Raw genomic sequence first — 13,965 nt, forward strand, 5'->3', positions numbered from 1 at the left:
ACAACGGAGCCACCACACAAACGTCCCGCGTCTCAGGCTTTCGCATTCTGAATACTACATGATAGGTACTGCGTACTTTGTGCCAACTCCACCAGTCGGCTGCCCAGCAGCACAATGGGCGAGCGGAAACCTCTTAAATCCTTATCGGCACAGTGCGACCCGAGCCTCGAAATTCAATGGGCGTTTCCCCACGATCATTAACTATTGATTCTTCGGCTTATTGAACCATCCTAGGCCGCTATCTCGGGTGCTTCTTTTACCTAGTTCGGCTTCTCCTCTTCCTTCAAGTTGCACTTCTTTTTCCATTCTTCCACTTCTCTTGGGAGGCAGATTTTCCTGGTATCTCCACTGGTGTCTAATTTGGTTTTTCCTTCATCCTCGTCTCTTGCGATAGCAGCTCTCTCATCCCCTCAGGGCAACATGATGGGCACTTGATTCGGGCGTTACTGCCCTGACAGCTGCGCCTGAGTGTCACGCACCCGTTCCCTTCTCCGTACAGATTACAATGACTTTCGCAACCGTTACCAGAAAGCTGAAACGAGCCGCGAGAATCATTCTGGTTGGCGCTCCGGGCGTTGGAAAGGGCACACAATCTGAGCGACTTATGAAGCGATTCCCACAACTATGCTCAATTGCGACTGGAGATCTATTGCGCGACAATGTCAAAAAACATACTACGCTGGGTAGGGACTTGCCTTGAAACTTATTCTACTCCACCGCCGCTGACGAGACGGATACAGGTCAACAAGCCGAAGCCTACATGAAAGCTGGTGGCCTTGTGCCCGACCCCTTAATCCTAAATCTCATCCTCAACGAACTCACCTCGAGGAAGTGGCTTGACGCTTCCGACTCCAATGAGAACATAATTGCAGCTCTTGAGAGGGGAAATGGCTCTGCCTCCGCGGTTGTGCACGCTTCCAATTCGCCAAACACCTCGTTCATCCTCGATGGCTTTCCCCGTACAGCAACCCAGGCCAAAGCTCTGTCACATCTGCTACCCATAAACTTGGTATTACAACTGGTCACACCAGCCGATATCATTCTGTCGCGCATGGCGAATCGGTGGATACACGCGGCGTCCGGGAGAGTGTACAACGTGGGATTCAATGACCCGAAGGTCCCTGGCAAGGACGACGTTACAGGGGAGCCTTTAATGCAAAGAGATGACGACAGTGAGGCCACTTGGAGGAGGCGACTTGCCAAGTTTGAGGAAACCAGTCAGACTTTGCTCGACTTCTACCGAGACAGGGATCCAGACCTAGTAGTTAAAGTGCAGGGAAATAGTAGCGACGAGATTACGCCTCAGATCTTTACAGAAGTTGAGAGGCGATTTGGATGAGACAATAAAGAATAGAATTTTGGGACTCGCGGGAGACATCTTCTGTAACCTCGACTGTGATTTTCCAGATCCCATGGAGATCAAAATGATCTCTAAAGCCCCAGACGCCCAGCCAGAGGTGAAGTATGTATCAATCTGCGCTCGACGCGAAAACAACCTCAGCATGGAGAGATGCCCGAGACTGGCGATATAAGTAATGCATTTTGTTGTCGGCGGATGTGGATTCAGAAAAGAAAGGAGGAAAATCCAAATGGAGGAAAGAGGAAGTAGATGCGGTGCGAGGCCCGTGACCTGTGCTTGGCGTGCTTGTCAGTGATGAGCGCGTACCTGACCACTCTTGGTATTCTTCTTACAGGCAGCTTCGCTTTTCATCAACCACGCACTGATTGTGCTTCTACATGATACAGCTAGCCGCCCGCATACCTCTTGAACAACTCCTCGCCTCTAGGCAGTCAAGACCGTGCCAGTCATCACGAATCACACTCGAAGGAAGTAATACCGTTTCCCTGGTTTCAGTGGTGTCTGATGCCCCGTCTCGTCTCTTCTATACTCCACAGTTCAAGTCATTTGGGCGACAAGAATTCCAGTACTCGGCGCTTCGGCATCCTTGTCCTGAGGAGAGAACTCGGAGACTTAGGTTGACGTTTGAATACTCTCCTCCGCACCAGGATGATCTTGTCTGAGACCATGGTGACACCAAGTTACTAACACGACCGGGCTTGCCGACAACACGCAGCATACTGCCGCACCCCGGTTGCAGGTTACCGCAGGGTACTACAAGCCCCTTACACAGAATCTGTCGAATTCCAGCTTGCGCCATTACCACGGTTCCAATCGGAAGGAGCATAGGCCGATCATAGATGGATACGATAGACTTGACAGCGGCTGACATTTTTGTGATTCGGGAGAGGACAGCAATCGGTGAGGATGGCATCAAAGACATCCGTGTGACGTGCAACAACATATGGTTTTTTTCCCTTTTTCCTTTTACTTTGAAAGAAGGAGACATGGCGGTCCACGTTTTGCCCCTAGCTTTTCCCCAGAAGCCGGTCCATTCCCCCCCGCCCACTACGAGGTATCGTGGCTCCAAGACAGACACATCTTGCCCTACCTAATTTTGTAGCAAGCCACAACGACCAGGTAGAGCGGCCTTCTTTGCCTCCCTTGTTGCCCGGCGGCGGTGGGCATGGCCCGACTTCCCTTGGCCTCTATTTGTCCTCCGTGGATAGCTTCTTTTCTTCTGCATTGTCACGCCGCAAAGGAAGAGTGTGCTGGTGATCAAGTGAGCAAATCGCATAGCTGACTGGACTCTGGCCTCTTTGAATGGGAAGCTCCGGCTCCATTTAGGCACATCACGATTCACGATCGTCCCTCTGACGCTCATATTAGCATCCCCTGACCTCCACTGGGTCCTCCACTTGGCCCATCGGTGCCCGCTTCATCGTCATCACTAAGCCCGAAAGGCTTGGGGGTGGCACAAAGGGCGCCTGACGGAATGCAGCTGGGCGTCGAGCCAGGCTGCGGTAGCCCAGTTGTAGTCCAGTAGAGGAACCAATGAAGCCTGCGTCTATGGCCGTGACACATCCAGCTGCGGGCGACTGACACGCCAGACTCGCTCCGCCCCCCCAAGGCTGCTGAGGCCATGAAAGTCTTGAGGGTAGCAAAGGCCAGTCATAAGCCGCCAGGGGGCATCCCGCCGACCACAGCGACCAGGGAGGGGCATCTCGGGCCCCAGTTTCGCAAGCCACACCCACCCTTTGTGACGGTTGGCGTCTAACGAGGGCGAAAAAGAAAGAATCGTGGTTGACAGTCGGTAGCGATGGGTAGATGCGGCAGGCATGAGGCGTGGGAAATCTGCGGCTGGCTCAGACCCTGCAGGGTGAGATATAGAGGCGGTCGTTGTCGGGACTTCTTCCAAGGATTTCACGGGTGAGGAAGCATCTCAGTCCCTTCTTTATTGATACCTACCTCCCAGATGTACAGAGGGCGAAAAGGACCCCAATCCGGATATCGAGCGGACCGTTTAGCAATACTTAGTTCACCTCTCCATTGCGCCTCCCTCTCCGCCGGGCTCCATACCTAGTACCTTCTCCATCTCCAAAAAAACATCACAATCCTGGCCGATCTGCTGCCCGCCTTCGCCCTCGTGTTCGTAGCCCTGAGATCAAAAGATCGACCATCGACCGACGACTCCCTCGACGTGTCCTCTCCCCATATCCTCCTCCTCTCCCTTGCATTCTACAATTTGCGGGACCAATAGATACCTGCTACCTGGCGTCAACGAGCGCGGACCTGAAGCTGGTCTGGGCCAATTCCTCCCTTGCATTCCTCCAGTTCTCGATTCTCCAAGTTGTGGACGTTTTCTGCAACACCTTCCCATCCATGATTGGGCAGAGATTGGCGCGCAGGAGCAACTCTGGAGGGACACAATGAGCATCGGGGATGGGAACAAGAGCAGGCCCAGCTGCCTTCTTTCGTCTTCGAGTGACCTGAAGTCGTCGAGGCGACCTCCTCCCACTGCATTCGAAGCGGGTTGATTTGTACTGTCCACTCCGACATTTTTGTCCTGCCAAAAATAGCTGCCACTGTTCAGATTGAAGCTCAAGACAACGAATCTCTCTCAGATACGATGCTTACAGCACATCAGCGTTATATGATGGATCCCATCAGAGATCCGAACATCTATCAACGCCCGCCCAATGGTGCGGCCCCTCGACAATATGCCATTCCCGCGCACTCGAGTGATCCCGGACATGGGCGTCAACGTTCAACAGGACTCAGCTATGCGGAACATGAGATGATGAGACACCGGAAGACACCTAATGGCGGAAGACTGTACGAGCCGGATGCAGCTGCATTGGACAAGAACGTGCAAATACCAGCGACAAAGCATGTCATCCTCGGTTCCTCACCAGCCTTTCAGCAATCCACTCCTTCCTTTTCCAGCTCATCGTCATGGCCGGAAGCGAAGCGTTCTCAGCGACCAGAGGGGTTCAGTGGAACAGACTTAGGAAGAGAGGGAAGACATGAAATGCATTCTCAGCCTTACGGACCCTCTAAACCATTGCCCTTTCGCCCAGCTTGGGATTTTCCTGGCGGACTTGATTCAATGCTCAACCAGACTCCGCCATTACAGCCGACGCAGAGGTATTATGTCCAACCTGGCTCGAATATCCCCACCGTTCTTCCCGCTACCCTTCAGTCCCAATTTGGGCCCACTGCGTCTGCCGGGCAGGAGTTGTATGGGCCATATTGGCCGGATGGAACATACAATCCCTATCGTCCAGCCGCCATTCGAGACAGTCGTTTCTTTCCCCGCGCTCCGGCCGAGAGGTTTCCTTTAGACCATCACTTCGAACACTTTCATCAGCTTCGAAAACCTGGCCGACTGCCAGTTGCACCGAACGATGCTTACCTGCAAAATATGGCTCAACAGGTGTTGGGCACACCGATGGGGTTGATTGACTCGCCTTCGTCGAAGTGGAATCTTCATCAGAATGCATATCAGGCCTCACAGTACCCCTACGCTCATCCTTATTCGCTCCGTGACCGCCCAATGGCAGACACGGTGGCCACTGTGACCAGACCAACATTGGCATCTCTCATGCCTGGACCCCGTTCGGAGCGCATCGCTTTCAGGGATAAGACCTTCGCTTGGGCGAACAAAATCTATATGGATCTGCTTCAGACGATCAGATGTACTAACAAGGATCAGCGTTCAGGCGCACATGGTGCCTCGGGGATGAGGTCTTTGAAGCCTGCTATTTTCCCAAGACCGCCCATTAGAACCGGATCGCACTTCCAAGTTGATTCAACAGACAAACCACCATCGCAGCGGCAGGAACCTTCTAATACTTTTTACCGCTCTGGCACCGAACAGTCAACATACGATATCCCATCCCGACCACAGACAGCAATCTTCAGACCGCAGCAAGCATTAACTGCGCAAGACTTTCAATCTTTTTCGAGTCACGTCGAGTCTAGGAATCTAATTGGTCAACAGTACGGATTGAGAGATCGACCACAAGGGATAGTGCAAGTCAGCACCAGGGCCAACAATGTACCACAGGTCCCCTCTTATGAGTCGGCAATTACTGCACTCCAAACTATGGAATTGTTGTGTCAAGAAGCTGATACTCCCTGGGTGGACGGCATGCTATTGGCGGGTTGTCTGGCTTACGGCTTGGGCAACTACGTCAAAGCTGAGGAATGGTACAGAGCGGTTTTGAGACAAGATCCAAGCCATATCGAAGCTATGTCTAATCTAGCAGCAACTTGCCACGCCCTCCATCGCCGTGAAGATGCCCTCAAATATTGGTCAGATGCTGTCAGCTTACGACCCAGCTACTTTGAGGCGGTGGAGCATCTTATCGGATTGCTGTGTGCAAGCCACAGAGCAAGAGAGGCTGTCAGTGTGATCGAATATGTTGAGAACACGCTCCGAATTCGGGGCGATGATCCTCATAACTCTTGGGCCGAATTGAGTGATGCGGAGAGCGACACCAAAAGCCATGCTTCGAGCATTAATACAGTCGCCTCGTACGATAATGCGCAGTATGACTACGACCTGGATTATAGTCAGAACATCTCGGCGGGGTCCGAACCTCAGCCTCCCGGCTATGCTACGAGCGGTTACGCAATTCCTGGGGCAGACAACGGCCGGATGCTGGCTCTTGTACATGCCAAGGGGAATATGTTATATGCCCTTGGCCAAAATCATGCTGCGGCTGCGGCATTCGAGGACGCCGTTCTTATCTCCACGGGCCGGAGGAAACAGGGGATCAGGGGTCTGATTGATGATATCTTGACAGCTTGTCTGCGCACCATCCGCGATCGCGAATATGTCCGAGCAAAGCTCGAGAGCAATGAACCCATCTTGCTGACACCCGAACACGCCGAAGCCACTGCCAGGCACATGTTTCCGCCAGAAGGCAACTTACCTGGCCTAGAACATGTCTCGACCCCTTTTGCGGTACAGGCAGGAATCTCCACCACGAGTAATTCCCTACTTTCCCTCGCCAAAATCTATCAGGATGGCATGTCCAATGCGACGGAAATTGGAAGTCTCAAATCACCGACGACAAGGGAGATTCTAGCATTGTACTACCTGTCCTTGTCTTTGCAGCGGAGTCCCTCGACAGCGAACAATGTGGGGATCCTCCTCGCCGGTGTCCAGCAGAGCGTGCATCCTGACCATCTGGCCGATTCGAACTTTTCCCAGATTTCCAATATACCAGGGGTTGTCGCTGGCACCGGAGTGTCATTGGCATTGATGTACTATAACTACGGCCTCAATATCGACCAGAAGCACGCTCATTTGTTCACGAACTTGGGTAGCCTATTGAAAGATATCGGGCAACTTGGCGCTGCCATCAAGATGTACGAGCGGGCAGTGGCCTGCGATGGCAGCTTCGACATTGCGCTGGCCAATTTGGCGAACGCCGTTAAAGATCAAGGCCGTGTGGCTGATGCCATTGCCTATTACAGACGAGCAGTTGTAGCCAACCCCGATTTCGCTGAAGCGGTTTGTGGACTGGCAACGGCATTGAATTCGGTATGCAGCTGGGATGGCCGCGGTGGCATCTGTGCCAAGGACCCCATGCGAGACAGTCTGCATGTAGACGAGAGAGGTATGAAACAAGAACCGACCCGGCCACACGGATGGATCAACCGAGTGGTGGAGATAGTCAAGAAACAACTCAAGGATGGGGAAACTTGGGGGTGTGGAACATTGACCCCAGCTGTCATCGACTCCCTGGCGGTCCAATTGACCTTGCACAAGCATTCCTCCCAGGACAGCGGGCGAAATCAGACATTGGAAACTGTGCGACAAGCACTACGATACTGGTCCGGACAGAGATGGGAAGGATCTCGAATTGTTCGCCTTGTAGAACGCGCAATCCGCCAGATTGGGTGGCAATGGTATCAGGATCGCTACAAACGTCGAAAGGAGTATCCGTCTCGAAAGTACGCGCGACCATATCTTCCCAACTCGCTGTCGTCGCCCTCAGCGCCAACAGTACTTCCTTTCCACACATTTACAGCGCCGCTCTCTGCCAAGCAAGTCCGACAGATCTCGCAGAGAAATGCCCTCCGCATCTCTGTCTGCACTCTTCGATCTGCGTGGCTTCCGGCTACCGTGTTTCCTCCGCCGTCGCCTCCGAGTCCCTGTTTGAATGTGGGCTATGTCAGCTCAGACTTCAACAATCACCCTCTGGCACATTTGATGCAATCCGTCTTCGGCCTGCACGATTCATCGCGAGTGAGGGCTATATGCTACGCGACAACAGCCTCTGATGGTTCTGTCCACCGCCAGCAGATAGAACGTGAAGCTCCGATCTTCCACGACGCGTCATCCTGGAGTGTGGAACGACTGGTCAATCAAATTGTGAAAGATAACGTCCACATCTTGGTCAATCTCAATGGGTACACTCGAGGCGCACGAAATGAAGTTTTTGCCGCTCGGCCTGCGCCTATCCACATGTCTTTCATGGGCTTCGCTGGCACGCTGGGAGCTGAATGGTGCGACTACGTATTTGCCGACACGATTTCCGTGCCTCCCGACACACTCTCGCCATGGCGGCGCAATGTGGACATTGAAGATCGACTACGGGCAGACTCGTTGGTGGAGGACGTCGAGGATTGGGTGTACTCAGAAAACGTCATTTTCGCTCGTGACACGTTCTTTTGCGTGGACCACAAGCAAAGTGCGCCCGATGCAGAGAAGGGCCCTCCAAATCTCAAAGACCCCGCCAACCGTGAAGCGGTTTGGGAACGCGAACAAGACAACCGCTGGAGACTGAGGAAGGAGTTGTTCCCAACCTTGTCCGATTCGGCCGTCATTTTGGGCAACTTTAATCAGCTGTACAAGATTGATCCAGCCACGTTCGACATGTACCTCCAGATTTTGAAGGCGGTCCCCCACGCAATATTGTGGCTGCTGCGCTTCCCGGATTTAGGGGAGCAGAATCTCAAACGCTACGCGGAGAAATGGGCCGGCAAGCAAGTAGCTGACCGCATCGTGTTTACCGACGTTGCTGCCAAAGGCACGCACATTACACGCGCATCTGTCGTCGACCTCTTCCTCGACACCCCGGAATGCAACGCACATACCACGGCTGCCGACACTGTCTGGTCCGGCACGCCCATAGTCACATGGGGCAAATGGAAATATAAGATGTGCAGTCGCATGGCAGGCAGCATTGTAGCAAGCGCATTGCCGGAAGGTCGCGAAGGCGATGAAGCAAGGAGAGATCTGCTTGTCAGGAGTGAAAAACAATACATCGACACCGCAATTCATCTCGCGCAAGACCTCAAATACCCTTCATCCGAGTCTAATGGACAGAAGATCGGCCGTGGCAGAGGCAGATTGGTGGATTTGCGGCGCATGTTGTGGGAAGGGCGTTGGACGAGTCGGCTCTTTGATACGAAGCGCTGGGTGAGGGATTTGGAAGCGGCATACTGGTCTGCTTGGAGGAAATGGGAGAAAGGCGAAGGTGGTGACATATGGTTATGAATAAAACAAATGGGACCTACAATGGCGGGGAATTGTGTCTTTATGCCTGGGCGATTTCAAGGTGCGTTTTCCACGCGAGGATGAGCGAGCGAGTTTGGGGTGGTGCTCGCATGCAAGCGAGCTGGCGCGGTGGGGTTCGTCGATTCTTCGATTTCAACAAAGAACAGGGCGCAAAAAGTTGTCTTCAGTACGAAGGACATGTATGAGTGTCACGGACAGACCCTCTATGGGAATTTTTTTTTCTCATTCCTTGTGTTAGGTGGAGAGGCTGAATGATGATCCAATCCTATGGAACACGAAGATACTTGACGACATTTACGAAACGAGAGAAAAGAACCAGTTTGACGGTGCATTCGGCACCTTGCGACCTTGCTTGCTGGAGTTTTGGGTCGGAAGAGAGAGATCCGATGACGCGTGCATGTATGCATTCATCCAGTGTGGCTGGGTGATAATGGGATGCCTCAAATCAAAAAGTGGCTTGTTTCTCATTTGGAAGCTGGACGGTGAACTGATGAGTGGGGAGAGAGCCAGCGAGTTCATCGTCTGCCGCTGCTGCCGCCGCTGCTGCTGCTGCTGTTGTTGTTGTTTCCAGCGAAATGGGAAATGGGAATGCGCAGGGGGAACAAGGGAAAGGGAAAGGTAAAGGGAAAGGGCTCTCTATTATATCAATGGATGGATCATCGAGGGATCGATATAATATGATAAATTGTGGCAGATTGTGATATATTGGTATGCTGTATTACTCCGTACTATTACGTGAGAAATGGATGTCATGGCCGCCGCATTGGTATGGTGATGTCCAGCAGAGTAGATGCAGCATGGTATATGGGACACCGTTTGTGGAACACGATATACAGTATGTATATCCAGGGCTATGGCGTCGTAGGAGGGAGAGACCTTCAACTTCTCTCGGACAAACAGCCACGCGTGTATCCATTCGGTGTGGTCCTTTCTTGGTTCGGTAATGTCGGTGTTTGATATTGAGATTCACCACTTCACCCACTCGTTCACAGTTCTCTCTATATCCACCTACGCACACCCTGAGTTGCGATCCCATTTCCTTCTTCCGTTAGGAACCCTTGTTGCTTCGAGCCCCAAACCTCGTGGAGAGGGCAAGGAGATATCTCTTTCTGTGGATATTGTTCCTCTATAATTCTGCTTGTCTTTTCTTTCTTGACGTGTCGTTTCTCGTCATTTCTCCTCTTTCATTTTTCTTGCCTTGCCTGCCAGTAGCACCTGCCAAGATCCTCCAAAACCGTCTGTTGTATCCATGGTACAAAAGACAGAGGCATGCCTCCGTAGGGGGCTATCCTCCTTCTCCTCCTCTGGTCTCTTCCCCAGTCTCCCCCTTCTTGCTCCTCTTTTCATCCTGTTGGCTTCTCTGCTACCGGACTGTCCTCTTTGCTTGTTCTGCAGACAGAAACACAGGATCTCACAATAGTTGAATATCTCTGTAAGTAGGTAAACCGGAAGGCAGGTATGTAGGTGCGTATCTAGGTAGATATGCTGCTCCTAGGCTTTCCACACACCGAGGGCATGGAGATGGGGAGTGAACGGGACACACACGACACGCGGAAAGGAGGTACTCGTTGAAAATGGGGTAGAGACGGCGGTTCTTTCGCGATTTTGGAGTGGAAGGCCTAGCAGGCGAGGAAGCGAGACGAGACGAGACGAGACGAGACGAGAGAAGAGGCAAAGATATAGCTGTAGCTCTAGGGTAGTTGCTTTGACTAATCCCTGCTCACCTGCCAGATTGTAGAAACGATGCATGGATGGACGAAAAACATGGACGAGCGAGCGAATTAATGAGTTAATTAGAAGGGAAGGGGAGAAAAGGAATCAAGTCGTACCTCGTTGGATAGTGCACGCGGACCAGCCACAGGTGTTCTAAGGGAGCAGTTCTGGACCTTGCGTTCCTCGCGACGAGTGCCTTCTGCAGATAGGACGGCATGAATCGGTGGATCTGGCATCATCAAGGGCCGACGACGAGCTCGAGATTGTGAACGAGCAAGAGACCCAGTAATTGCCCTTGACCCGGCTCTTTCTGTGTGCAATGAAGGGGGAGTGATGTTGGTGGTGTATTCAGCACTCGAAGAAAAGGCGTCAAGGAGTGTAAATCATCGAGGGGAAGAAGACCTGCTAGCTAGCAGTGAGAGGTGAGGGATCACATAGCATAGATGGGGGTTTTTTTGTTGTTTGACAAGGGAGAGGCGAGGCGAGGTACACCTTCATCCGACGCAAGCCTCAAACCATAGAGATTCTTTCTCCCCTTTTGAGTACTACAAGCACTCTTAGCTGGACATCAGTTGAACGGCCGCAAAGGCTGATTCAAGAAAGACCAGCTTCCCCTACAGCGCCCGCTATGGATCATCCATCATGTCTGCACTGCGGTCCCTTTGCGGGCTCTGAGGGGCGGTTTGGCAGGACGTCTATGTCCTGTTTTGGCTCTGCTCTGCAATATAAACCATCCATGGACTCCCGCCATGATGAGGAAATTACGTGGGGAAAAAGAATGAATGAAAGAATTCAACTTCAGGACAGAACAATAGAGCTGTCACCTGAATACACTGAGAAATTGCTTTGGCGGAACACATGAAATGGGGGAGGGCCAGGGAGGAGGAGGGGAGAGAGAACGAGAGGGCCTCAAATCTACCTAGACGCCAAAGCTCGAGAAACCAGAGATAAACAAGCGTCGAGCATCAGCTGATGTCCAGGTATGCCCTCCTCGGTCCCTTTTCCCTACAGAGAACCTTTGGAACAGACACGGTCCAGCTTGATTGTCCCCTTCGTCCATCACCCACAGGTAGTATGGAGCCATGACCAGGACCCTCCACACCTCTGAAGTACCTGCTGAGCGAATAGACGCCTCAAGCCCTGGATATGATGGATGAGTGGTGGTTGGAAGAGGGCCCAGGAAATGTGTCGGACATGAACTGCTGCTGAATGCTCTCCCATCGCTCCCAGTCACCCAGGGGCCCATGTTTTCCCGTCGTCGTTGGGCGCGTCTCTCTGCTGGGACTTGTCACTTAGAGGTAGTCTTCTCCCTCGTTGCAGCAACAGGTCCATCGAGGTAGATTCAGTTGCGTTGAACAGGCTCAATGCTATCACCAGCTAGAATATGGGGTCTTTCCAGCTGGGATGTGCCGGGAGTGGATCAGATGGAGTCGGCTTTCAACGTTGAATAGTATGCCGGTCACGACACGGTGAACTCAACTGGCTTCGACTCCTCTGGGCCTCGTTCCATTGCATAACAAATACCCACCTTGCTCATGGCCAGAGGAAGGTGGCAAACTGCAAATTCCTCGCCCACACGCACGATACCTTCGCAATCACACGGTCTGTTGATAGATGGCCAGATACGACGTGATTCTCGATCTTTGAGCATCTCATGTCGATTATTGAATGGCATTCATACAGCAGTCAATAATTAGCGTCGTCACTTCTTGCATATGCCCTGGCTCAGCTGAATGATCTGCAGGTCGATGCGGCCGACTGAAGGCATGCATCAAATTGCGTATCCACAGACCGAAAGAGGAAACCACCAAAGCACGAGATCGACCGATCCTGAGTGCGTCCGGCTCTGGCAAACGGCAAGTCAATGGGGATTGCATGCAAGGCAGCCATTGTGCAGAAGGCCAAACCCTTATCCTCGAGTCCTGATTCAACTGCCCTTAGCGACGTGCTGCCAATCGCAACATTCAAAATACCTCTGCTTTCACGTTTCACTTTGGCCTCCACCTTGCACCAAAACCGTCATTTGATATATTTAGAAGATTTCAGTCTCCCTCCAACGGTGATGGTCGCAAGGTCCACAAAGGCACCGACGGCGGTGAAGTGTCAAACTAGGTTGTCGAAGGTTTAAGGACCTTGAGAGCGTGGCAGGGCATAGCCCGTAGGGCGACTGCGGGCGAGAAATTTCTAAACGCCTTTAGCCGACAGTGATTCTCCGTCCTGGGGACATCTGCCCTAATTTGCATCTGCACGCCATCAACCGGCTCCTTTACAGGGGAGAAGGGGATCCAGCTTGTTCAGGGGGTTCCTTGTCAAAGTTGATGCTTGAAGATCTAATCAAGTGAGACGAGATGACTCTTGTCCCAGCGGGATCAAAGATTCCACGTCATTCCAGGCAGAGCGAGATACCCGAGCTGACGCTTCGGGCCATGGACTCCTTTGGCTGGGGATGGGAGTGTGAGGTCTTTAGCGGAGGAATACCTTCTGGTCATGTTCTGTCGGGGCTTTGAAAAGGTGTGAAAGTGTTGAAAAGTGCGCATGGCAAAGGTCTGAACGACCAAGCTCTTCGCCAAAAGGTGGCCTTGGGGTTCAAAGAGTCGTTCCAAAAGGTATATTATCATTGGGATCATGGTCACTGCCCGCGCTGTGCCTTCGCTGGCTGGCGGTAAGAATTAGGCAGTATTTGGACGACTAGCTGTGACGGCTGGCACCCATTTGTTTTGGACGTGCTCCATCCAGGTACCTCTTGGGGTGAGCGGTCACCACCAACACCCCCACAACACTGTCCCTCTCGGGAGTCCCCAGCCCCATGGCTACCAGCGGATTGCGTGAGACCGAGGGATAACAGCGATGAGGGCAAGAGAAAGCGGAATCGGCAAGTATCGCCGCAGACTAGGCTGCGAGACGGCACGGTAAATTCCAGACTCTCGCATCCATGTGAGCTTTGGTTGTCTGCGTCGGGCAGATGAGTAAAACCCAGCGGGTTAGGTGTACGGAAGAAAAGCCATGGCTGACAGCAAGAACGAATGGTGGACAGCTTTCATGCAGGAAAGGGCCCAACCGATGGGGGAGGAGCAGAGGGCCATAAGCATGTCCGTGGTGTTTTGTGGCACCATTGGGTGGCGAGACGTGCCCATGTTTGGGTGGTGATGCCCGACTCCAGACATCCGCAGAGCATGTATCTGTCGTATCTGTCTGTAACTTTCAGGCCACAGCGGTGGACTTGCATCCAAACCAAAAATGGCCAGCCTCGTTCCTGACTTCATGCGAGCAAGGGCCCAGGAGTCAACGCCCAAGGATGTACCTCTGACTGGCAAGGAAACCTTTGGCACAACACGGGAAAATTGAGATTTTGGCTGAAAAGCGGCATTGAATCTCG

General features: G+C 52.6%; 2 protein-coding genes across 2 annotated transcripts; both read left to right on the forward strand.

Annotated features, from left to right (window-relative positions):
• Positions 1-505: 505 nt before the first annotated feature.
• Positions 506-1,339, forward strand: Z519_04248 (uncharacterized protein; the record flags this gene model as incomplete). The annotated part of the gene is made up of 2 exons (XM_016761994.1): positions 506-683; positions 741-1,339. The coding sequence occupies 2 exons, from the start codon at positions 506-508 to the stop codon at positions 1,337-1,339; spliced, it is 777 nt and encodes a 258-aa protein (XP_016622332.1).
• A 2,629-nt stretch (positions 1,340-3,968) lies between these two features.
• On the forward strand, positions 3,969-8,855 carry Z519_04249 (uncharacterized protein; the record flags this gene model as incomplete). The annotated part of the gene is made up of 1 exon (XM_016761995.1): positions 3,969-8,855. The coding sequence occupies one exon, from the start codon at positions 3,969-3,971 to the stop codon at positions 8,853-8,855; it is 4,887 nt and encodes a 1,628-aa protein (XP_016622333.1).
• Between the last annotated feature and the right edge of the window lie 5,110 nt (positions 8,856-13,965).

This window comes from Cladophialophora bantiana (assembly GCF_000835475.1).
Source record: "Cladophialophora bantiana CBS 173.52 unplaced genomic scaffold supercont1.5, whole genome shotgun sequence".
NCBI classification, from domain to species: Eukaryota; Fungi; Ascomycota; class Eurotiomycetes; order Chaetothyriales; family Herpotrichiellaceae; genus Cladophialophora; species Cladophialophora bantiana.